Source organism: Salvelinus fontinalis, unplaced genomic scaffold, assembly GCF_029448725.1.
Source record: "Salvelinus fontinalis isolate EN_2023a unplaced genomic scaffold, ASM2944872v1 scaffold_0272, whole genome shotgun sequence".
Taxonomy (NCBI): Eukaryota; Metazoa; Chordata; class Actinopteri; order Salmoniformes; family Salmonidae; genus Salvelinus; species Salvelinus fontinalis.
The window spans coordinates 182,168-209,038 of record NW_026600481.1 but is presented as its reverse complement, the minus strand read 5'-3'; the positions used below and the strand labels follow the sequence as shown (position 1 = coordinate 209,038).

At 44.5% G+C, this 26,871-nt stretch overlaps 2 protein-coding genes across 2 annotated transcripts; one reads left to right on the top strand and one right to left on the bottom strand.

Moving 5' to 3' along the window:
* The first annotated feature begins 218 nt into the window (after window positions 1-218).
* LOC129845293 (stathmin-2-like) lies at window positions 219-10,995 on the top strand. Its single transcript, XM_055913176.1, has 5 exons — window positions 219-398; window positions 3,803-3,901; window positions 5,920-6,092; window positions 6,486-6,677; window positions 9,316-10,995. Exons 1-5 carry the CDS (start codon window positions 380-382, stop codon window positions 9,373-9,375), a joined length of 543 nt encoding a protein of 180 aa, XP_055769151.1. The 5' UTR covers window positions 219-379; the 3' UTR covers window positions 9,376-10,995.
* A 13,963-nt stretch (window positions 10,996-24,958) lies between these two features.
* LOC129845294 (uncharacterized) lies at window positions 24,959-26,689 on the bottom strand. Its single transcript, XM_055913177.1, has 2 exons — window positions 26,504-26,689; window positions 24,959-25,739 (listed from the first exon to the last, which is right to left on the bottom strand). The coding sequence occupies exons 1-2, from the start codon at window positions 26,621-26,623 to the stop codon at window positions 25,131-25,133; spliced, it is 729 nt and encodes a 242-aa protein (XP_055769152.1). The 5' UTR covers window positions 26,624-26,689; the 3' UTR covers window positions 24,959-25,130.
* Between the last annotated feature and the right edge of the window lie 182 nt (window positions 26,690-26,871).

The window sequence follows — 26,871 nt, the reverse complement described above, 5'->3', positions numbered from 1 at the left end:
GTTCGACCAGCAGGTGTCAGCATACTTTTGGTCATGTAGTGTATTTGTAAGTATTTAAACATTTCAAATAGAATACTTTTCCTCAAAATGTACCTCTGTAACATTTTACTGTAGGCTATTCCTACAGTACCACTATGCCTATTCTATTGCTGTGGATGGAATGTCTGATCTCGACGAGAGATGCGCGTCAAAGGACGGAGGGTGGCCAAGCAATCTGCTCGTGCGCAGAGACGCTCATAATTCAACCGCTCCCATCTTCCAGCTCGCTCCGCACCTCTCATCCTGATCTCAGCCCCCGGTCTTGTCTTTTTCGCTGACTCAGTGCCTTAAAACAACATTTTCGCCCCTCTGACCGTAGCCGCAACACCCGTAGACAGCCATGGCCAAAACTGCAATTGGTAAGGATGCGAGTACGATTTTTCAGCATGGATAATTGTTAGAGTTTGTTATAGGGATGGAGGCTGAGATCTGTGCGGACACCTGCATCATCCTCATTATTTTATTACAGTATTTGGGCCCATAGAGACGGCAGACAAAAACTGCTCTTACAGATTGGACATTTTATGGATGTTATGATTTTATATCAAGTGTAAGATTTATTCTGGTTAAGAAGTTGGCGCGATTGTTTTTTTCTTATTTATAGCGGTTTTATTTACAACGCTGCACCTACTGCTGGTGATACGGCGGAGGCTCTAGTAGAAGCATAATGCAGAGAGACCCCACCCAATACGCCGGTCTGACTACCATTTCAACACAGTCTGACAGGCTGAGATATAATTCCTTCATTCATTTATGTACTTTTATGAGTATACTCTTATAACGGTTATATCGCTTGTTTGAGCTCGAATTTGAAGGGAATCAATTTTAGGTGAATGAAAGGGGCATGCTGACAATGCATTGAATTCAGTGGTTCATTTGTTGGGCTACAATAGTTAGTCATGTATTTGTTTGTCTGATGACATCATTTGTCTGATGTGGATTTAGGATCATTTGGCAGTTTTGTGCGTTTTATATTACAGTAAATATGGGTTACATTTAAGATATTAAACAAAAAGTATAAATGAATATGGGCCTTGTCATCAATATCAGCCATGATATGCCAATGCAAAACAATATGGCCTAGAGTATTTTGTTTTAGTGAAGGATTCTACACTGAATTAAACGGTTATATGTCAATATAACACACAATGAAGGGGGAGAGAAAAACAGTGTTGCTTTATGTCTTGTTTGACATTTTTCTGAGTTGTTTCTCAGTGGAACTGTAAAAGTGACTGACTATCAAAAAGAGTTGATTCTCTGTTCTGTCTAGTCTGGCAATAGAATAGCCAACACTTAAAAGTCATAGGCCTACTTCCTCTGATCTCTGTTTTACCTAGAAATATTTGCTCCTGGGTTTCCATAGTGCGGGAATGTATTTCATGTTCAGTAGGGCCTTCATTCTATTATGGAATGGAAATGGATTCATGCAGTTCCATTGTATCTCAGTGATTCTGATGACATGTGGCAGCAGGCTGTGTTGAGTAGTGGGACATGTCATGCAGCTGTAGCAGGCCACCAGACAGCAGGCTGTGTTGAGTAGTGGGCCATGTCATGCAGCTGTAGCAGGCCACCAGACAGCAGGCTGTGTTGAGCAGTGGGCCATGGCACGCAGGTGTAGCAGGCTGCCAGACAGCAGGCTGTGTTGAGCAGTGGGCCATGGCACGCAGGTGTAGCAGGCCGCCAGACAGCAGGCTGGGATAGTGGCCAGCCCTGCAGCAATGGGCCGCTCCACACGCTGCTGGCATTTGCAGCAGTTGGCTAATCAGTATTGACAATCTGCCGTCCTCTTTGGACAGAGCTCTCTCTCTCTCTCTCTCTGATGCTGTACCTTAGTGAAGTCAGGGCTACTGGTACCTAATACAGCAGGGTGATAGTAATACAGTAGGTATTTATTTTGGTGTTGGTGTTGAGAGACTTTGTGCCATATGGTGCCCTGATCCAAAGTGGTGCCCTATAAAGCGAGTAGGGTGCCATTTTGAATTTGGACACAGCCTGTCTCTTCTAAATCCCTCCATCACTATTGAAGTGACGACTTCCTCGTAATAATGACGATTAAAACTCTATTAAGATAGAGTAGCATCTAGCCTTTAGCTAATGCTCATTAGCTTACTGTTATCAGATCATGATACAATTCATTAGTAGCGCTCAAGTTCAACAAAAATTCATGATCAGTTATGGGCTGCTCTGGCAAGGCTTTTTATTATGTTATTTAACCTTTATTTAACCAGGCAAGTCAGTTAAGAACAAACTCTTATTTACAATGACGGCCTAGGAACAGTGGGTTAACTTCCTTGTTCAGGGGCAGAACCACAGATTTTTACCTTGTCAGCTTGGGTATTCGATCTAGCAACCTTTCAGGCTAGCTCAACGCTCTAACCACTAGGCTACCTGCCGCCCCAACCACTACCCACTAGGCTACCTACCTGCCGCTTTAATACTGTCAGCGTGAAGCAAGTCTGTATGAATGTTCTGTATGAGCCGCTCCGGCTCAGACAAGGCTTTAATACTGTCAGCGGGAAGCAAGTCTGTATGAATGTTCTGTATGAGCCGCTCCGGCTCGGACAAGGCTTTAATACTGTTGGTGTGAAGCAAGCCTGTATGAATGTTCTGTATGAGCCGCTCCGGCTCGGACAAGGCTTTAATACTGTCGGTGTGAACCAAATCTGTATGTTCTGTATGAGCCGCTCCAGCTCGGACAAGGCTTTAATACTGTCGGTGTGAAGCAAGCCTGTATGTTCTGTATGAGCCGCTCCAGCTCGGACAAGGCTTTAATACTGTCGGTGTGAAGCAAGCCTGTATGAATGTTCTGTATGAGCCGCTCCGGCTCGGACAAGGCTTTAATACTGTCAGTGTGAACCAAATCTGTATGTTCTGTATGAGCCGCTCCAGCTCGGACAAGGCTTTAATTCTGTCGGTGTGAAGCAAGTCTGTATGAATGTTCTGTATGAGCCGCTCCAGCTCGGACAAGGCTTTAATTCTGTCGGTGTGAAGCAAGTCTGTATGAATGTTCTGTATGAGCCGCTCCGGCTCGGACAAGGCTTTAATACTGTCAGTGTGAACCAAATCTGTATGTTCTGTATGAGCCGCTCCAGCTCGGACAAGGCTTTAATTCTGTCGGTGTGAAGCAAGTCTGTATGAATGTTCTGTATGAGCCGCTCCAGCTCGGACAAGGCTTTAATTCTGTCGGTGTGAAGCAAGTCTGTATGAATGCTCTTTTTTCCACAGTCAATAAACAGCATAATGACAATGTTATCTCCTATAGGTGCCATTATAGTGTCTGACTTTGGTTGTGTCAAAAATGGCACCCTGTTCCCTATAGTGTTTTACTTTTGCACTATATAGAGAATAGTGTGATAAAGCACTATATAGAGAATAGTGTGATAAAGCACTATATAGAGAATAGGGTGATAAAGCACTATATAGAGAATAGTATGATAAAGCACTATATAGAGAATAGTGTGATAAAGCACTATATAGAGAATAGGGTGATAAAGCACTATATAGAGAATAGTATGATAAAGCACTATATAGAGAATAGTGTGATAAAGCACTATATAGAGAATAGTGTGATAAAGCACTATATAGAGAATAGTGTGCTAAAGCACTATATAGAGAATAGTGTGATAAAGCACTATATAGAGAATAGTGAGATAAAGCACTATATAGAGAATAGTGTGATAAAGCACTATATAGGGAATAGGGGGCCATTTTGGACTCCTCCACGTAGCAGTGTTAACCGTCTGGTGTGCTTGTATTCCCTCAGCATACAAAGAGAAGATGAAGGAGCTGTCTGTTTTCTCCCTCATCTGCTCCTGCTTCTATCCAGAGGCACGCAACAAGCTGGTCGTCTGTGAGTTCGAAGGTAAGAACCAGGTCACACGAGAGGTAAGAACCAATCAGGACAGGAAAGTTACTACAGATATTGCAGGACTTTCCTCTTGAAATCAGACATGTCTGTGGTAAGGACAACTTGGTTGCTGATTATCTCCCAAGGGTGGGCAGTTTATACGTTTTGCGTTTAGCCAGTTTGTTGCCCTGGCTCACAATTTGTTTTGAGTATTGTCTTGGTTGAGCTCGTTCCAAGGGGACGAGAGTTATAGAAGCGTACGTGAGTTTTTCAAAAACTCAAAAATTATAAGAAAAATAAAAAGAGGAAAATGAAGATTGTAAAATAAAAAAATTATATATATATATATAATACCAGTCAGACGTTTGACACACCTACTCATTCAAGGGTTTTTCAACAGGACAATGACCCAATACACCTCCAGGTAACCTCAAAGGTAAAGGGTGTCTACTTTGAAGAATCTTAAATATAATATATATTTTGATTTATTTAACACTTTTGTGGTTACTCCATGATTCCATATGTGTTATTTCATAATTTTGATGTCTTCACTATTATTCTACAATGTAGAAAATAGTAAAAAATAAAGAAGAACCCTGGAATGAGGAGGTGTGTCCAAACTTATAGATGGTATAGATGGTACTGTACTGGTACTGTATAGATGGTACTGTATAGATGGTACTGTACTGGTACTGTATATATGGTACTGTACTGGTACTGTACTGGTACTGTATAGATGGTACTGTACTGGTACTGTATAGATGGTACTGTATAGATGGTACTGTACTGGTACTGTATAGATGGTACTGTATAGATGGTACTGTACTGGTATAGATGGTACTGTATAGATGATACTGTATAGATGGTACTGTACTGGTACTGTATAGACATGGAGTGTTAACTCCTTTAGTTGGCGCTCCCTGTTTTGATTTCTAGACAAAAATAATCCTTTAATTGCTTTTATTTTGCTCCTCCTTTTTGGTTTGCTTCCTGTCTTTGTTTGGTGTTAGTTTTTCTTTTGTTTGCCTCTTCTTGGGTGAATTTAGTGGGTCTCATGGTGGGTATCTTTTCTGTTCCAGTTGTTGTTGCTAGTCACCTTCCAGTGGACACCCCCATGAGTGTCTTTCAGAACCCCTCCTTAAACCCCACCTGTTTTGTTTTGCTTGTTGGTCAGGGACTCTTTGTTCCCCCTTTTGTTTGAGCGACATTTTTGGTTTCTTTGCTGGGGAACGTAACACAACACTTTTTAATTCCAATGCGTCATCTTTCAGATCAAGTCAAAGCATTGTAGTCTGAATTTCACTGTAGTTGACCTGATGCCATTTCAGGTCAATCCAGGAGCTGTGCCCTTTATTGTATTTGTGGATATTTATTTATTGTTTTGGATGTCCTCCTGAATTGAAGAACATGACTTTAATGTCCAAAGTACATGGATGTCCAACAGAGAACTGTCTCATGCTTAATTCCAACCCCTCAGAAAAACATACACAAGACACATATGAAATGAAGTGGTTTCACATGCACGTATCTTCCCATATCTTTTGGACATGTCCTAAATTACAACTCTCCTGGACAAACATAATCTCTAAACTCAAAGACATGTTTAAAGTGGACATCCAAATAACATAACGTATCTCGGAATTTCTCCACAAGCACTCAACAATACTGACAAACTGCTCTCTAAAATCGTTTTAGCCGTGAGTAAGAATGCAATAGGAAGACACTGGCTATCACCTCAATTACCAACCATCCTGAACACAGAAGACCAGAACCCAGAAGACCAGACCCCAAAACACAGAAGACCAGACCCCAGAAGACCAGACCCCAGAAGACCAGACCCCAGAAGACCAGACCCCAGAAGACCAGACCCCAGAAGACCAGACCCCAGAAGACCAGAACCCAGAAGACCAAAACCCAGAACTTAGAAGACCAGAACCCAGAAGACCAGAACCCAGAAGACCAGAACCCAGAAGACCAGACCCCAGAATACCAGACCACAGAAAAAAATTATAAACTTTTTCACTTGTTTTCAGACATGGAGGTGAAGCCAATCAACAAGCGGGCGTCGGGCCAAGCCTTTGAGGTGATTCTGAAGCCCCCCTCCCCGGTGTCAGATGTGGCCCACAGCATCGCTTCGCCCCCCAAGAGGGAGGTGTCCCTAGAGGACATCCAGAAGAAATTGGAGGCAGCTGAGGACCGGAGGAGGGTGAGTAGTAGAACTATAGAACTAGAATGATAAAATTAAGAAAAAAGATCCCAAAAGTGATCTTCGGCTGTCCCCGTAGTAGAACCCTTTTTGGTTCCGTGGTTCTACCTGCAACCAAAATGTCTGTTGTCCAATAGCACCTTTTTCCCCTTAGAGTGTATATACTTATAGATCTTTGAGTAGGCAATCCCAGGGCAAAGCATGTTGATATAATAATTAATATCCATATAATTAGAATCAACAGAACAGCTGTCCCATTCAAGTTCATAATCCGTGGTGGATGGATCGGCGGCCATATTGAATGTACCATTCAAATTACTGTGGTCGGAGGTGCTTTGACCATTCTAGTGATGCCAACTCTATGGTGACATCCATGGTCTCTCTGTGGTCCAGTCCCAGGAGGCCCAGGTGCTGAGGGCCCTGGCAGAGAAGAGGGAGCATGAGAGGGATGTGCTGCTCAAGGCCATGGAAGAGAACAACAACTTCAGCAAAATGGCAGAAGAGAAGCTGACCATGAAGATGGAGCAAATCAAGGAGAACCGGGAGGCCCACCTGGCAGCCATGATGGAACGCCTGCAGGAGAAGGTGAGAGAAGACTGGCCAGTAGTACTGTAGCAGTAGTAATGGAGTAGTAGTAGTAGTAGTAGCAGTAGTAATGGAGTAGTAGTAGTAGTAGTAGTAGTAGTAGTAATGGAGTAGTAGTAGTCGTAGTAGTAGCAGTAGTAATGGAGTGGTAGTAGTAGTAGTAGTAGTAGTAGTAGTAGTAGTAGTAGTAGTAGTAGTAGTAGTAGTAGTAGTAGTAGTAGTAGTAATGGAGTAGTAGTAGTAGTAATGGAGTAGTAGTAGTAATAATGGAGTAGTAGTAGTAACAGTAGTAGCGTTAGTAGTAGTAGTACTACTGTAGTAGTAGTAGTAGTAGTATTCATGGAGTAGTAGTAGTAGTAGTAGTAGTAGTAGTAGTAGTAGTGTAGTAGTAGTACTACTACTGTAGTAGTAGTAGTAGTAGTAGTAGTAATGTGGTGGTAGTAGTAGTAGTAATGTACTAGTATTAGTAGTAATGTAGTAATGTAATAGTAGTGGTAGTGGTAGTAATGTAGTAGTAGTAGTAGTGATGTAGTTATGTAGTAGTTGTAGTAGTAGTAGCAATAGTAGTAGTAGTAGTAATGGAGTAGTAGTAGTAGAAGTAGTAATGGAGTAGTAGTAGTACTGTAGTAGTAGTAGTAGAAGTAGTAATGTAGTAGTAGTAGTAGTAGTAGTAGTAGTAGTAGTAGTAGTAGTAGTAGTAGTAGTAGTAGTAGTAGTATAAGTAGTAATGGAGTAGTAGTAGTAGTAATGTAGCAGTAGTAGTAGTAGAAGTAGTAATGTAGTAGTAGTAGTAATGGAGTAGTAGTAGTAGAAGTAGTAATGTAGTAGTAGTAGTAGTAGTAGTAGTAGTAGTAGTAGTAGTAGTAGTAGTAGTAGTAGTAGTAGTAGTATAAGTAGTAATGGAGTAGTAGTAGTAGTAATGTAGTAGTAGTAGTAGTAGAAGTAGTAATGTAGTAGTAGTAGTAATGGAGTAGTAGTAGTAGAAGTAGTAACGTAGTAGTAGTAGTGGTAATGGAGTAGTAGTGGTAGTAGTAGTAATATAGTAGTAGTAGTAGTAGTAATGTAGTAGTAGTAGTAGTGGTAGCAGTACTGTAGTAGTAGTAGTATTAGTAGTACTACTACTACTACTAGTAGTAGTAGTAGTAGTAGTAGTGTGGTAGTAGTGTGGTGGTAGTAGTAGTAGTAGTAGTAATGTAGTAGTAGTATAGTAGTCATAATAGTAGTAGTAGTACTGTAGTAGTATCGATGGAGTAGTAGAAGTAGTAGAAGTAGTAGTAGTAGTAGTAGTAGTAGTAGTAGTAGTAGTGTAGAGACAATCCACCTCTTTCTTATAGAAGTCCAGTTCAGTAGCGGTGAGCTCCCTTCTCCTACTGTAGAGCGTTAGAGAGGTGTAGGACTTCTCATCCTCATCCCATCTCTCCAGGGTCAGGAGGCAGTCTGAGCATGTTGTCAGGAGAACCTCAGTAACAGGGATGGGGATCACTGAGCTCCTTGTGTTATTGTCATGCAGAGTAAAGTTAGAGTTGATCCTGGAGCGTCAGAGTCCTCTGATCCGGAATACTGAAGCCATAGAAGTCTACGACATTGAACGGCACAAAGTCCTTTATCCAGGCACTGTGTAATAATGTATTCAGTATTAGCTACCAGTAGTAGTAGTAGTATGAGTACTGTAGTAATAGTAGAACTGTATTAGTACTACTGTCGTAATAGTAATACTGTAGTAGTAGTACTTTTATAGCACTGGCAGTAGCAGTTCTGTAGTAGTTGCAGTAGTATTAGTAGTAGTAATAATAGTAGTAGTAGTAATACTGTAGTAGTAGTAGTAGTAGTAGTAGTAGTAGTAGTAGTAGTAGTAGTAGTATTGAAGTAGTAGAAGTACTGTAGTAGTACCAGTACTACTGTGGTAGGAGTAGTAGTAGTAGTAGTAGTAGTGGTAGTAGTAGTACTACTATTGTCGTAGTAGTAGTAGTACTGTCATAGTAGTAGTAGTATTAGTAGTAGTACTATTGAAGTAGTAGTAGTAGTACTGTAGTAGTTGTAGTGGTAGTAGTAGTAGTAGTAGTAGTAGTAGTGGTATTAGTACTGTAGTGGTAGTAGAAGTAGTAGTAGTAGTAGTAATAGTAGTACTGTAGTGGTAGTACTGTAGTAGTAGTAGTAATACTGTAGTAGTAGTAGTAGTAGTAGTAGTAGTAATACTAGTAGTACTGTAGTAGTAGTAGTAGTAGTAGTAGTAGTAGTAGTAATACTAGTAGTACTGTAGTAGTAGTAGTAGTAGTAGTAGTAGTAGTAGTAATAGTAGTAGTGGTAGTAGTAGTAGTACTGCAGTAGTAGTAGTAGTTCTGTGGTATTAGTAGTAATGGTGTAGTAGTAATGGTGTAGCAGGGTTGTAACGTAATAGTAATGTAAGATGGAGCAGATCAAGGAGAACCGCCAGGCCAACCTGGCAGCCATGATGGAACGCCTGCAGAAGAAGGTGTGATCTAGAATTTGAATGATAGAACTACAATTATAATAGAGTCTTCATTCTAAGAGACCACTAGGGGTCATCCTGACTGCATATGCTATAGCTCTACTTCCTGTCCAGTGTGGATGTTAACTTCGTCCTCTCTATCTGTGGTGTCTGTGTCCTGTGTTTCAGGAGAGACATGCAGCCGTGGTGCGCAGGAACAAAGAGCTGAGGGACGAGCTGACAGCGTGAGCCCCACCTCTCCCCAATGTCCACCAACCACGTCGCTCCACCCAGCCGCCCAACCCCTGGAAACTCCACAGCAGACACCAAGACCTGGAGGGTGGAGGACTTCACTACCAACACACTGCACCACCCACCCGACCCTTCCACACACACACACACACACACACACACACACACACACACACACACACACACACACACACACACACACACACACACACACACACACACACACACACACACACACACACACACACACACACACACACACACACACACACACACACAATCAGTATTAACAGTATTTTTAATTGGATAATTAATGATTTACTTTTTTTGGAAGGGGAAAAAATGAACAACATGAAAACATGGGTATTATTTTGTAAATACTTCATTTTTGTATCTATCTTGATGGGTAGGCTAGGCTGATTGAGCGCAAACCAGTGTATCAAATGTACTGCGTTGTACAATTTCAAATGTTTAATTTGTTATCTAATTATTTATTGGTTCTTGAAATTTGAATCTACAATAATTTTTTTTGTGAAAGTCTTTTTTGGTGTTGTGAGTTGGTTGTTAGCTGACGTTTGCATTGTTTTCTGATCATGTCAGTTTCTGTGTCTTTGTGAAGAATGTTAACAGGTAGTGAACTCAGACTCCTGACAGCGCATCCCATTTGATCACCTCACACACATCCACACACACGCACACACACACATCCACACACATGCACACGCACACATCCACACACACGCACACACACACGCACACACATTCACACACACACGCACACACACATCCACACACACACATCCACACACATGCACACACTCACACACACACACACATCCACACACACACAAACATTTGCACACACGCTATGAACGCACATTAACAATCTGCCAAACTCTCGGCTTAAAATGTCCACATGTCCTCAAATGATCTTGAGGTAGCTGGAACAAGAGAGGTGATTGGTCCTCTTTAACAATTTGTCTCCAGAGGGATCAACTGTTTATCACTTCCTCCAGACTGACCCCTGACTATATACTATGGCAGCCTGTTCCCTATAAAGTGCACTACTGTTGACCAGAGTAGTGCAGTAAAAAGGGTATAGTGTTCCATTTGGGATGCAAGCCAGGTGATTAACTTTAGTTTACTCTAGTCTGATATGTCCACTGAATCTGGAGACTTGAATGTTATGACATCATAGAGCCACCATACATGACATCCTGGCCAGTAGAATGTTCTAAAGCCCCCTTTCCTTTATCTTGATAGACTGACACGACACACGTGTTCACTCTAAGTCTACATGTGTGTGTTTGTGTGTGTGTGTGTGTTTCAAGTGAGGTGTCATATCATCAGCGTCCTCTCTCTGGTAGTTCCATAGACAGAGAATGGATGCTCCACATTCAGCACACTAAAATGACTCTTTTTAGATATGTCACACCGATCTGCCTGCATCCTCCACAAGCTGACTATTACAGTACAAGTGTTCTGCCTCCATGTGTCTCAAGCTTCGCTGAATAAAGCTTTGGGGTTCTGTCAACATGGCATGTACCATCTCATTATTTTCTGTGCTAAAGTCAAGGAAACATGTAAACTGCCAAATAAAAGAACCAATGACCTAAACATATTGAGCAGTTGATGTTTTAGGAATGACTGTCCTGCTGTCGATAAGAGACGTTAAGTTGGCTACTGTAAGTGATGTCAGTAGAACAGGGTTTCCCAAACTCGGCGCTGGGGACTCTGAGGGGTGCACCTTTTGATTCTTGCCCTAGCACTACACAGCTGATTCAAATAATCAACCAATCATCCAGCTTTGATGATTTGAATCAGCTGCGTAGTGCTAGGGGAAAAACTGAATGTTCCCTTGGGGGCCCCAGGACCCAGTTTGAGAAACCCTGAAGTAGACTATCACCCATTATATTTCCTTTTCTTTTTAAATGCTCCCGGTTGTAGCTGATTATTGGGACAAACAAAACAATGTAAAACACATTTGTCTTAATCTGGATTTATTGTGTTGAATGTAGAGCAACACGAGCAGAGTGGAGTTTGGTCCCACATCAAGGCATCAGACACTGTTTACAGGCTTGCTGGGTTAGGTACTGTAACCCTGGGTTACTGTAGAATACATGGTGGGCAGAAACCAATCAGGGAGGAGGAGGCAACTACTCATCAAACACAAAAAACATTGAAAATGCCTAATAAACATAATTCTTTAATTCGTTAAAAATATTTCTGAGTATTCTTGGAATCTCTGAAATAAAATTAACTGCATTCTCAAAATCCTTTGCAATTTTATCTTCTAAGAGTGGAGTTGCTTGGGAACAGAGATCTTTCTGTGGATCCATGAACATCGCTGGTGGCAGACTGAGACAATCCACCTGTTTCTTATAGAAGTCCAGTTCAGTAGCGGTGAGCTCCCTTCTCCTACTGTAGAGCGTTAGAGAGGTGTAGGACTTCTCATCCTCAACCCGTCTCTCCAGGGTCAGGAGGCAGTCTGAGCATGTTGTCAGGAGAACCTCAGTAACAGGGATGGGGGTCACTGAGCTCCATGTGCTATTGTCATGCAGAGTAAAGTTAGAGTTGATCCTGTAGCATCTGAATCGAAAAGCATTTTGATGCGGAATACTGATGCCAAAGAACTGGGCGATGTCAAGAATGTTGTTCTGGGTACCGACCGGCACAGAGACCTCTATCCAGGCACTGTGTAATAAGGTATACAGTATTTGTTCCCAGAAAGGACCATCTGAACTCTCAGCAATATACACCCACTTCCCCAGAGTCTGCAAGATGGAAAGGCAGATAGACAATAACTGGGTCAGCTGACACAAACAACCCTGTCTCCCTAACCATGGGTGGACAGACAGACGACGGACAGGCAGACGTATGGACAGACAGATGGAGTGACAGACAGATGACAGACAGACGGACGGACGGACGGACAGGCGGACAGGTGGATGGACAGACAGACAGACAGAGAGGCGGACAGACAGGCGGACAGAAAGACAAACAAACGGACAGACAGACGGACAGACAGACAGACAGACAGACAGACGGACAGACGGACAGATGGATGGATGGATGGACAGACAGACAGACAGGCGGACAGACAGACAGACAGGCGGACAGACAGACAGGCGGACAGATGGATGGACAGACAGACAGGCGGACAGAAAGACAAACAGACAGACAGACAGACAGACAGACAGACAGACAGACGGACAGGCAGACAGGCGGAGAGGCGGACAGGCGGACATACGGACAGGTGGATGGACAGACAGACAGTACAGTTCAGTAGATAGTACCTGAGTGACACTGCTCAGCTCCAGTGGTCTCAGGAGATCCTCACAGGTTAAAGGGGCCGCCTGGGAGCCACTCACTGAGAGAAGGCCCAGGACAACAGTGACACACACAGCCAGCAACATATCTCAATATGTCTCACTCACTATAATGAATCTCCCTGTGTCTCTGTACAGTAAGTCTGTCTCACTCACTATAATGAGTCTCCATGTGTCTCTGTACAGTAAGTCTGTCTCACTCACTATAATGAATCTCCCTGTGTCTCTGTACAGTAAGTCTGTCTCACTCACTATAATGAATCTCCCTGTGTCTCTGTACAGTAAGTCTGTCTCACTCACTATAATGAATCTCCCTGTGTCTCTGTACAGTAAGTCTGTCTCACTCTGCCTGTTGATGTTTCAGTGATGCCAAGGATAGTTCCCGTCTTTTATATGATCTAATGTTTACTCTCCTCTACCTTTCATGGTACATCAGATCAGATGTCAGGGACATTTACTGTTTGTACTGTCTGGCAGAGGAGGCTGGTATGAGGAGCTATAGGAGGACGAGCTCATTGTAATGGCTGGAATGGAATAATTGGAACGGTATCAAACACATCAGGCATATGGAAACCATGTTTGACTCCGTTCCATTTGACTACATTCCAGCCAATACAATGAGGCCGTCCTCCTATAGCTCCTCCCTGCTCTGCTGTCTGGGTTCACAGTTCCACCACTGTTGCTAAATCTAAACAAGACAAAGTCCCACTCCTAATCTCTTGTGGACAGACTACATAACATAAAATTAGTTTCTGACGCAATTATGCACCATTTTAGTTGTGAGTTTCTGAAATCAAATCACATGATTTATTTGTTACATGTGCTGAATGCACCAGGTGTAGTTGTATTATAGTGAAATGCTCACTTACAAGCCCTGAACCAACAATGCAGTTTAAGAAAAGTAAGTGTTAAGTAAAAAATAGATGAATAAAAAAGTATATTAAAGAGCAGCAGTAAAATAACAATGTGGAGGCTATATACAGGGGGTACCGGTACAGAGTCAATGTAATGGCTATATACAGGGGGTACCGGTACAGAGTCAATGTGGAGGCTATATACAGGGGGTACCGGTACAGAGTCAATGTGGAGGCTATATACAGGGGGTACTGGTAAAGAGTCAATGTGATGGCTATATACAGGGGGTACCGGTACAGAGTCAATGTGGAGGCTATATACAGGGGGTACCGGTACAGAGTCAATGTGGAGGCTATATACAGGGGGTACCGGTACAGAGTCAATGTGGAGGCTATATACAGGGGGTACCGGTACAGAGTCAATGTGGAGGCTATATACAGGGGGTATTGGTACAGAGTCAATGTGGAGGCTATATACAGGGGGTATTGGTACAGAGTCAATGTGGAGGCTATATACAGGGGGTATTGGTACAGAGTCAATGTGGAGGCTATATACAGGGGGTACCGGTACAGAGTCAATGTGGAGGCTATATACAGGGGGTACCGGTACAGAGTCAATGTGGAGGCTATATACAGGGGGTACCGGTACAGAGTCAATGTGGAGGCTATATACAGGGGGTACCGGTACAGAGTCAATCTGGAGGCTATATACAGGGGGCACCGGTACAGAGTCAATGTGGAGGCTATATACAGGGGGTACCGGTACAGAGTCAATGTGGAGGCTATATACAGGGGGTACCGGTACAGAGTCAATGCGGAGGCTATATACATGGGGTACCGGTACAGAGTCAATGTGGAGGCTATATACAGGGGGTACCGGTACAGAGTCAATGTGGAGGCTATATACAGGGGGTACCGGTACAGAGTCAATGTGGAGGCTATATACATGGGGTACCGGTTGTTACGTTCCCCAGTTTCTGTGTTCTGTTTTGTATTTTAGTGTGTGTGTTTCAGGAGATGGCTTCCTGAAGTACTCCCCAACCAGCTGATTGGTCAACCCCAAGCTAATTGGTGATTGGAGCTGACCCCGCCCCCTCGTCAAGAAGCAGCTGACTCTAATCACCATTGCCACCTGAAGATAAAAGCCAGTGTTCTGCCCAGAAGATTAATAGAGAGAGGAGATGAGATTTGGAGTAGAGATTTGGAGATTGAGAGAGAAAAATTAGATTGTGATATAGTGTGGGTTGTGTATCAGAAAGTGTGGTATGTACTGTTGTTGTTGGTAGCAGTTTTTCTATGTCCTGTGTTTGTGAGTGTTTGTGAAATCATTAATAATTACTCTGTTTCATTTGTTCCCAGGGGGGAAGGAGAAGGCACTTTGGGAGTGCTTAGGCAAGAGGCCCGCGGGCATACATATACCCGTAGTATATTTACTGTCTAGGCACACTAGGTAAGACCTGGGCGGACCACCCCCTGTATTTTGGTTAGGGCACCAGACGGTGCTAAGTTAGGTAAGTTAAGTGGGTAGGCAGGTTAGATAGGAGAGGGGGAACTTTGATATTTACTTTCTTTGCTTTGGTTCCGTCCAGCCCCTTTTCCCCATATTACCGTGTAAGAAAATAAATCCAAGTAAACGGTAAAATCTGCTTTTGTGTCATCCTTGCTCGCACCTACAGTCCATACCTCTTGCACTTCAGAGAGTTGAGTTATAGCAGGGAGTTGCGTTCCCTCTTCGCAGAGGCGTGCGTAACATAATGGGGGCTCATCCGGGATTCCATTAAACCCACCGGACCCTGCTGCACTGAGCTCTCTGTGGTTAGTGATTGAGGTGTGATGGTAGGTTGTGAGTTTGGATGACTTGTTTAGTTTGTGTTTTCAGTAGATTGTTGTGTACAAGATGGCTGCCTCAGCCATCTCCAAGTTCATTGAAGCGCCCTCTATTGATTGTTTGGTGAGGTTTCGAAAAGTAGACCTTATAGCTATAGCTGACCATTATGGATTTGTTATCCCTGAGAAAGCCCTAAAGGCTGAGCTTTTGGTGCTAGTCAGGGAGGGTTTAGTGAGAGAAAGAATTCTCTCATTGCAAGGAGAGGAGACGGGTAGACCTTCTGATGCCAAGTCGGAGGACAGGGCGGAGGAAGGGGTTGCTCGTACCCCCTTTACATTGCCTCGATTCGATCCTTTATCTTCTGTTTCAGGTCGTTCAGACGGGACCGCTAGGCTAAAGGTGAGGCTGGCCCGGTTAGAAATGGAGCAAAAAGATAAAGAGAGACAGATGCATTTTGACCTTGAAATTAGGAAAATAGAAGCCGACAAGGAGGTGAGGATCCGACAGTTAGAGCTAGATGCTGGCTCCGGTACGACTCCAAAAGCTGCTCATCATCAAACCCACTTTGATGTAAGTAAAAATATCGCTTTAGTCCCACCATTCCGAGAGTCGGAAGTTGATGCCTATTTCTCTGCGTTTGAGCGTGTGGCCGCTGCGCTGCATTGGCCACTCGAGGTTTGGCCGCTCCTGTTGCAATGTAAATTGTCTGGGAAAGCCCAGGAAGTAGTAGCTGCTCTCTCGCTGGAAGACAGTTTACATTACGAAACAGTTAAAACTACCGTGTTGCGGGCTTATGAGTTGGTGCCTGAAGCTTATAGACAGCGCTTCAGGAACCACAAGAAACCCTCTCACCGTACTTTTGTTGAGTTTGCTAGGGACAAAGAGTCTCTGTTTAATCGATGGTGTTCAGCCAGCAAAGCTAACACCTTTGCTGATATTCAGGAGTTGATGCTGTTGGAGGATTTTAAAAGCAACCTCCCTGATAGAATTGTAGTTCATTTAAATGAACAGAAAGTGGTAACATTGGCCCAGGCAGCAGTGTTGGCAGATGAGTACGCGTTGACACACAAGACTGTCTTTGGTGCACCTCGTTTTGAAGGTAGACTGATTACGTCATCAGTGCCTCATTCAGGTCGCTTTTCCTCTGACAAGCCTTTTCATGAGATCCGTGAATGTTTTTACTGTCACCAAAAGGGTCACGTGATTGCGGACTGCCCAGTTTTGAAAAATAAACCGAAACAGTCCCAGTCACCGTCCCCAAAAAGGAAAAGTTTGGGTTTAGTCAAGTCTTTGGCTCGTCCGTTGGTCCGAGGTATTGATTCAGCATTTGAGAAACCGGATCCTGTCTATGCTCCGTTTATCTCTACCGGTTGTGTTTCCTTAACTGGAGAACAAGCTGATCAAAAGCCAATTAAAATCTTACGAGACACAGGGGCGGCGCAGTCAGTAATTATTACTGATGCTTTACCCTGGTCTCCTGAAACGTATTGTGGCTCGCATGTTATATTACAGGGGATAGAGACAAAAACAGTACCTGTACCATTACACTGGGTCCACTTAGTGTCAGACTTGGTATCAGGACGTTTCCGTGTTGGTGTAGTGTCTACACTGCCAGTAAAAGGAGTCACATTGCTATTAGGGAATGATATTGCTGGTGGTAACGTTACTCCTGTGTTAGAGGTAGTAGACAACCCAGAAATCAAAAATGCAGATGAGAAATTGGTTCAAGCATTTCCACATGTTTTTCCTGCTTGTGTGTTAACGAGGGCACAATCTCGCAAGCTTGGAGATGTGGTGGATTTGGCTAGTTCCATTTTTGAGAATGTTGAAGTAGAAGACAATGCACCGAGTATTCCTTCTGCAAGTCCGACAGTTTTTACTCCTGTAAAAACTAAGGCAGGGGACTGCGAAATTGCACCCCAATTACATGACATTCTTTTGTCTGTCACCCCTGAGAAGGTGATTGAATGTCAAAAAGGAGACACCAGTCTTCGTAAGTGTTTTGCTTCGGTAATTTCCATTGAAGAAGCTAAAACTAAAGAAACTGCCTACTTTATGGAAGCAGGAGTTTTGATGCGTAAATGGGAAGCTCATGACACCGTTAATGACTGGAGTGAAGTGTGTCAAGTGGTTGTTCCTACACCGTTCCGACAGCAGGTGCTGTCACTCGCCCATGACCAGGCGTGGTCTGGACATTTGGGGATCACAAAGACTTATAACCGGGTCCTTCGTCATTTTTTTTGGCCAGGTTTGAAGTCTGACGTGGTCCAATTTTGTAAAACATGTCACGTATGTCAACTCACTGGGAAAGCCAATCAAACAGTTCCTAGAGCACCGCTCTACCCGATTCCTGTGGTGGGGGAACCGTTTGAAAGAGTGATAGTTGATTGTGTAGGTCCGTTGCCGAAAACCAGGTCAGGTAACCAGTTCCTACTAACAATAATGTGCAGTGCTACTCGATACCCAGAGGCTATTCCTCTCCGTACTATTACGGCTAAGACTGTGGTGAAGGCACTGGTGAAGTTCTTCTCTACGTTTGGACTCCCTAAAGTAATCCAAACTGATCAGGGATCCAACTTCATGTCCAAAATGTTTTCAAATGTTTTAAAGACATTGTGTATTTCCCATCAGGTCTCAAGTCCGTATCATCCAGAGAGTCAAGGGGCTCTCGAACGCTGGCATCAGACGCTGAAGGCAATGCTACGCAAGTATTGTATGGATACCAGTACCGATTGGGATGAGGGGGTGCCCTTTGTCCTATTTGCTATTAGGGAAACGATACAAGAGTCCTTAGGGTTCAGCCCTGCTGACCTTGTGTTTGGACACACCCCACGGGGTCCGCTGAAAGTGTTGAAGGAGCATATCTTATCTCCTACACCCAGTAGCGCCCCTAAAAATGTGTTGGATTATGTCAGTAAAATGCGGGAGAGACTGCACGCCGCATGTGCGTTAGCCCAAAAGTCTCTTTCCTCTTCGCAAAAACGCATGAAGGTGCATTATGACAAAAAGGCTGTTGGCCGTTCTTTTGCACCAGGGGATCAAGTTTTAGTTTTGTTGCCAATTCCTGGCTCATCTCTGTCAGCACGTTTTTCTGGACCATATTTGGTGGAAAAGAAACTCAGTGACACAAACTATGTGATAAAGACCCCAGATCGAAGGCGTTCTTCCCGTGTGTGTCATGTTAACATGCTAAAAGAATATTATGTACGTGACTCTCCACACAGCTCCTCAAGTAAGCCGGTCCAGCCCGCCGTCTCCAGTGTGGCTGCGGTGGTGCTGAAGCCTGGCTGGGACCTAGAGGAGGATAAGGAGGATGGGTTGGAGTTACGCCATACGTTACAGCAGTGTGAACGCCTATGTAATTCAGAGATGCTGAAGAAGTTACCCTCTCAAATGGAACATTTGGATAACGATCAAACTAAGGACCTTATCCTATTGATAAACAGTTTTCTCAGTGTGTTTCAGGACGTTCCAAGTCGCACGTCCATCTTGGAACATGACGTGGATGTAGGGAATGCTGCTCCTATACGTCAGCATCCGTACCGGGTTAATACAAAGAAAAGGGAGGTAATGAAAAGTGAGGTAGCTTATTTATTACAGAATGACATGGCAAAACCCAGTAACAGCTCCTGGAGTTCCCCATGTATTCTTGTTCCTAAGCCTGACGGTACGTCCCGCTTATGCACGGACTATCGTCGAGTAAATGCAGTTACAAAGTCTGATTCTTTTCCTCTACCTCGATTAGATGACTGCATTGATAGAATTGGCTCTGCTGCTTACGTTAGTAAGTTAGATTTGTTAAAAGGTTATTGGCAGGTGCCTCTGACCTCTAGAGCTTCTGACATATCGGCTTTTGTTACGCCTGATAACTTTGTACAATACACTGTGATGCCCTTTGGCATGTGTAATGCACCTGCTACTTTTCAGCGTCTAGTTAACATTGTGTTTGCAGATGTGCCAAATTGTACTGCATACCTTGATGATGTGGTGATCCATTCGTCTACTTGGTCTGATCATCTCTCCACTTTGAAAAGTGTGTTTCAGCGGTTGGAGAATGCTTCTTTAACCCTCAATTTGGCCAAGTGTGAGTTTGGGAAGGCTACGGTGACTTACTTAGGGAAACAAGTGGGACGAGGTCCCAGTAACTGGCAAGGTGGAGGCAATTGTTGCTTTTCCTGCTCCCACGACTCGACGCCAGTTGCGCAGATTCCTAGGGATGGTAGGGTACTATCGTACATTCTGTAAGAATTTCTCGACGGTAGTAGCTCCCCTTTCATCTCTGCTTAGTCCAGAGGTACCATTTAGGTGGTCCAAGGACTGTAACCATGCGTTTGAGTCCGCTAAAGCGCTACTTTGTAGTGCCCCAGTGCTTGCAGCCCCCAACTTTGACAAACCTTTTAGTTGGAGGTTGACGCTAGTATAGTGGGGGTGGGTGCGGTTCTCTTACAGGAAGATGAAGACGGAGTGGATCGGCCAGTCAGTTTCTTCTCCCGTAAGTTCAACTCGTGTCAGTCAAGGTACTCCACAATTGAACAAGAGACGCTAGCTTTATTGCTAGCCTTACAGTTCTTTGAGGTATATGTGGGATCCAGTGCCTTGCCTGTAATGGTCTTCACGGACCATAATCCTTTAGTGTTCTTAAAGCAAATGTACAATCAGAACCGCCGCCTTATGCGGTGGGCTCTGATTGTACAAGGATATAATGTACAGATAGCCTATAGGAAGGGCTCAGCGAATGTGGTTGCTGACGCTCTATCACGGGTTTACTAACTGGGGAAGCGTTGGTTTTTGTTATTACAAACTGTACGTTTGCAATTTTTGTGGTGGGCGTGTTACGTTCCCCAGTTTCTGTGTTCTGTTTTGTATTTTAGTGTGTGTGTTTCAGGAGATGGCTTCCTGAAGTACTCCCCAACCAGCTGATTGGTCAACCCCAGGCTAATTGGTGATTGGAGCTGACCCCGCCCCCTCGTCAAGAAGCAGCTGACTCTAATCACCATTGCCACCTGAAGATAAAAGCCAGTGTTCTGCCCAGAAGATTAATAGAGAGAGGAGATGAGATTTGGAGTAGAGATTTGGAGATTGAGAGAGAAAAATTAGATTGTGATATAGTGTGGGTTGTGTATCAGAAAGTGTGGTATGTACTGTTGTTGTTGGTAGCAGTTTTTCTATGTCCTGTGTTTGTGAGTGTTTGTGAAATCATTAATAATTACTCTGTTTCATTTGTTCCCAGGGGGGAAGGAGAAGGCACTTTGGGAGTGCTTAGGCAAGAGGCCCGCGGGCATACATATACCCGTAGTATATTTACTGTCTAGGCACACTAGGTAAGACCTGGGCGGACCACCCCCTGTATTTTGGTTAGGGCACCAGACGGTGCTAAGTTAGGTAAGTTAAGTGGGTAGGCAGGTTAGATAGGAGAGGGGGAACTTTGATATTTACTTTCTTTGCTTTGGTTCCGTCCAGCCCCTTTTCCCCATATTACCGTGTAAGAAAATAAATCCAAGTAAACGGTAAAATCTGCTTTTGTGTCATCCTTGCTCGCACCTACAGTCCATACCTCTTGCACTTCAGAGAGTTGAGTTATAGCAGGGAGTTGCGTTCCCTATTCGCAGAGGCGTGCGTAACACCGGTACAGAGTCAATGTGGAGGCTATATACAGGGGGTACCGGTACTGAGTCAATGTGGAGGCTATGTACAGGGGGTACCGGTACAGAGTCAATGTGGAGGCTATATACAGGGGGTACCGGTACAGAGTCAATGCGGAGGCTATATACAGGGGGTACCGGTACAGAGTCAATGTGGAGGCTATATACAGGGGGTACCGGTACAGAGTCAATGTGGAGGCTATATACATGGGGTACCGGTACAGAGTCAATGTGGAGGCTATATACATGGGGTACCGGTACAGAGTCAATGTGGAGGCTATATACAGGGGGTACCGGTACAGAGTCAATGTGGAGGCTATATACATGGGGTACCGGTACAGAGTCAATGTGGAGGCTATATACAGGGGGCTCCGGTACAGAGTCAATGTGGAGGCTATATACATGGGGTACCGGTACAGAGTCAATGCGGAGGCTATATCCAGGGGGTACCGGTACAGAGTCAATGTGGAGGCTATATACAGGGGGTACCGGTACAGAGTCAATGTGGAGGCTATATACAGGGGGTACCGGTACAGTCAATGTGGAGGCTATATACAGGGGGTACCGGTACAGAGTCAATGCGGAGGCTATATACATGGGGTACCGGTACAGAGTCAATGCGGAGGCTATATACATGGGGTACCGGTACAGAGTCAATGTGGAGGCTATATACAGGGGGTACCGGTACAGAGTCAACGTGGAGGCTATATACAGGGGGTACCGGTACAGAGTCAATGTGGAGGCTATATACAGGGGGTACCGGTACAGAGTCAACGTGGAGGCTATATACAGGGGGTACCGGTACAGAGTCAATGTGGAGGCTATATACAGGGGGTACCGGTACAGAGTCAATGTGGAGGCTATATACAGGGGGTACTGGTACATAGTCAATTAAAGTGACTATGCATAGAAAATAAACAGAGCAGCAGCATTTACAGGGGGGGGGGGGTGCAATGCAAATAGTCTGGGTAGCCTTCTGGATGTCATAAGGTGAACGCACCAATTTGTAAGTCGCTCTGGATAAGAGCGTCTGCTAAATGACTTAAATGTAAATGTTAAATGTAGCCATTTGATTAGCTCAGGGCTGCCCAACCCTCTTCCCGGAGATCTACCGTACTGTGGGTTTTCAGTCCAACCCTGATTTAACACACCTGATTCTACTAATTGGCTGCTCAACAAGACCTTAACTAGCTGAATATCCTCTGTAGTGCCTTACGGTCGGAGGCAGTTGCCTTACCAGGCAGTGATGCAACCAGTCAGGATGCTCTCGATGGTGCAGCTGTAAATCTTTTTGAGGATCTGAGGACTCATGCCAAATCTTTTCGGTCTCCTGAGGGGGAATAGGCTTTGTTGTGCCCTCTTCATGACTGTCTTGGTGTGTTTGGACCATGATAGTTTGTTGGTGATGTGGACACCAAGGAACTTGAAGCTCTCAACCTGCTCTACCACAGCCCCGAACGAACCCATTCCTCAACAAAACCTGAACTCAGGGGTCAATGTAACATACTGACTGTAAAAACAACCTGAACTCCAAGGTTCATGTAACATACTGACTAATAACAACCTGAACTCAGGGGTCAACATAACATACTGACCGTAAAAACAACCTGAACTCAGGGGTCAACATAACATACTGACTGTAAAAACAACCTGAACTCAGGGGTCAACACAACATACTGACTGTAAAAACAACCTGAACTCAGGGGTCAACATAACATACTGACTGTAAAAACAACCTGAACTCAGGGGTCAACACAACATACTGACTGTAAAAACAACCTGAACTCAGGGGTCAACATAACATACTGACTGTAAAAACAACCTAAACTCAGGGGTCAACATAACATACTGACTGTAAAAGAGACAATAATAGGGACTGTAACAAGTGTGCTTGCTGGATATGTAGCTATATTATGAGGTCAGTCTGGACACCAACACCCAGTGGGTTTTGTTAACCAGAGGGTATGAAACCATAGTGGTAAACACTACTTCTGTTATGAGAAACAGGAAGTTGTGTCGGGCCAGAGATCTTTCTGTGGATCCATGAACGTCGCTGGTGGCAGACTGAGACACCACAAAGATAGAGCAGATCAAGGAAAACCGGGAGGCCCACCTGGCAGCCATGATGGAACGCCTGCAGGAGAAGGTGAGAGAAGTGTCGTGGAAAATTGCAAGATTATGTTATAATGCTTGCATTGCATTATAATAGTTGTTTTATTCGACAGAATAGAATATTCTGTTAACTATTGTGTGTGTGTGTTCCACTGAGGATGGGGCCTCTATGAGATAGCACTGACAGAGGAGATTTACGATGTCTTTGGGTGATAAAACCTAAAGAGCATTCCAGAGAACATGAGCTAATGGTTCTGTTCTATACCGTACCAGGGAGAGACGGTTCCCTTTTGGAGTAAGAGGGCCAGAAACTGGTCTTTACAATGAAAACTGTTGACACCGCAGTAACTGTCTGCTAAGTTTTATAGATATCTTTCATACAAATCTTAACCTTTGTGAACTGTTCCTAAGATCTGTGGTTCGTCAGTATAAGTTGAGAGGGGTGTATCTTGGCTATACAAGATCTTTGTACTTTTCTGTTGGTACTTTTCAATGGTTTATTAGAGATAGCGCATCATTGAAAGTCAAAAAAGGCTATTGCAAAGCTCTTATTAAAAATTATGTAGTTTAAGTATAACGACTGATGTGTGAAGTTTGTAACTCTGCTCATTTGGTAAAGCAGAAATATGCCAAAACAGAAGATTGCCAGTAGTAGTAGTAGTAGTACTGCAGTAGTAGTAGTAGTTCTGTAGTAGTAGTAGTAGTAGTAATGGTGTAGTAGTAATGGTGTAGCAGGGTAGTAATGTAAGATGGAGCAGATCAAGGAGAACCGCCAGGCCAACCTGGCAGCCATGATGGAGCGCCTGCAGGAGAAGGTGTGATCTAGAATTAGAATGATGGAACTACAATTAAAATAGAGTCTTCATTCTAAGAGACCACTAGGGGTGCATCCTGACTGCATATGCTATAGCTCTACTTCCTGTCCAGTGTGGATGTTAACTTCGTCCTCTCTATCTGTGGTGTCTGTGTCCTGTGTTTCAGGAGAGACATGCAGCCGTGGTGCGCAGGAACAAAGAGCTGAGGGACGAGCTGACAGCGTGAGCCCCACCTCTCCCCAATGTCCACCAACCACGTCGCTCCACCCAGCCGCACCCCTGGAAACTCCACAGCAGACACCAAGACCTGGAGGGTGGAGGACTTCACTACCAACACACTGCACCACCCACCCGACCCTTCCACACACACACACACACACACACACACACACACACACACACACACACACACACACACACACACACACACACACACACACACACACACACACACACTCACACACACTCACACACACACACACACACACACACACACACACACACACACACACACACACACACACACAATCAGTATTAACAGTATTTTTAATTGGATAAGTACCATCTCATTACTTTCTGTGCTCAAGTCAAGGAAACATGTAAACTGCCAAATAAAAGAACCAATGACCTAAACATATTGAGCAGTTGATGTTTTAGGAATGACTGTCCTGCTGTCGATAAGAGACGTTAAGTTGGCTACTGTAAGTGATGTCAGTAGAACAGGGTTCCCCAAACTCGGCGCTGGGGACTCTGAGGGGTGCACCTTTTGATTCTTGCCCTAGCACTACACAGCTGATTCAAATAATCAACCAATCATCCAGCTTTGATGATTTGAATCAGCTGCGTAGTGCTAGGGGAAAAACTGAATGTTCCCTTGGGGGCCCCCAGGACCCAGTTTGAGAAACCCTGAAGTAGACTATCACCCATTATATTTCCTTTTCTTTTTAAATGCTCCCGGTTGTAGCTGATTATTGGGACAAACAAAACAATGTAAATCACATTTGTCTTAATCTGTATTTATTGTGTTGAATGTAGAGCAACACGAGCAGAGTGGAGTTTGGTCCCACATCAAGGCATCAGACACTGTTTACAGGCTTGCTGGGTTAGGTACTGTAACCCTGGGTTACTGCTGCCTACATGCTCCCTCCTATCAGGGAGGAGGCAACTACTCATTAACCGAACATTTCAGAAAATGGCTGATAAACAGAATTCTTTACTTGTTCAAATGCATTTCTGAGCATTCTTGGAATCTCTGAAATAAGTTCAACTGCATTCTCAACTTCCTTCGCAATTTGATCTTCTATGAGTGGAGTTGTGTCGAGACAGAGATCTTTCTGTGGATCCATGAACGTCGCTGGTGGCAGACTGAGACAATCCACCTGTTTCTTATAGAAGTCCAGTTCAGTAGCGGTGAGCTCCCTTCTCCTACTGTAGAGCGTTAGAGAGGTGTAGGACTTCTCATCCTCATCCCATCTCTCCAGGGTCAGGAGGCAGTCTGAGCACGTTGTCAGGAGGCTCTCAGTAACAGGGATGGGGTTCACTGAGCTCCATGTGCTATTGTCATGCAGAGTAAAGTTAGAGTCGATCCTGGAGCATCCGAATCCAAAAGCATTTTGATGTGGAATACCGAAGCCATAGAACTGGGCGATGTCAAGAATGTTGTTCTGGGTACCGACCGGCACAGAGACCTCTATCCAGGCACTGTGTAATAAGGTATACAGTATTTGTTCCCAGAATGGACGGTCTGAACTCTCAGCAATATACACCCACTTCCCCAGAGTCTGCAAGATGGAAAGGCAGATAGACAATAACTGGGTTAGCTGACACAAACAACCCTGTCTCCCTAACCATGGGTGGACAGACAGACGGACGGACGGACGTACTGACAGACAGACGGACAGACAGACAGACAGACAGACAGACGGACGGACGTACTGACTGACAGACAGACAGACTGACAGACAGACAGACAGACAGACAGACAGACAGACAGACGGACAGACAGACGGACGGACAGACGGACGGACGGACGGACGGTCGGACGGACTGACGGACGGACGGACGGACGGACGGACGGACGGACGGACAGACGGACAGACGGACAGACGGACAGGCAGGCGGACAGACATACGGACAGGTGGACGGACGGACAGACGGACAGACGGACAGACGGACAGACGGACAGGCGGACAGGCGGACAGACAGGTGGACAGACATACGGACAGGTGGACAGACATACAGACAGACGGACAGACGGACAGACGGACAGACAGACAGACGGACAGACGGACAGGCGGACAGACAGGCGGACAGACATACGGACAGGTGGACGGACGGACAGACGGACAGGCGGACAGACATACGGACAGACATACGGACAGGTGGACGGACGGACAGACAGACAGACAGACAGACAGACAGACAGACAGACAGACAGACAGACAGGTGGACGGACGGACGGACAGACAGGCGGATGGACAGACAGACAGACAGACAGACAGACAGGTGGATGGACAGACAGACAGTACAGTTCAGTAGATAGTACCTGAGTGACACTGCTCAGCTCCAGTGGTCTCAGGAGATCCTCACAGGTTAAAGGGGCCGCCTGGGAGCCACTCACTGAGAGAAGGCCCAGGACAACAGTGACACACACAGCCAGCAACATATCTCAATATGTCTCACTCACTATAATGTGTCTCTGTACAGTAAGTCGGTCTCACTCACTATAATGAATCTCCCTGTGTCTCTGTACAGTAAGTCTGTCTCACTCACTATAATGAATCTCCCTGTGTCTCTGTACAGTAAGTCTGTCTCACTCTGCCTGTTGATGTGTCAGTGATGCCAAGGATAGTTCCCGTCTTTTATATGATCTAATGTTTACTCTCCTCTACCTTTCATGGTACATCAGATCAG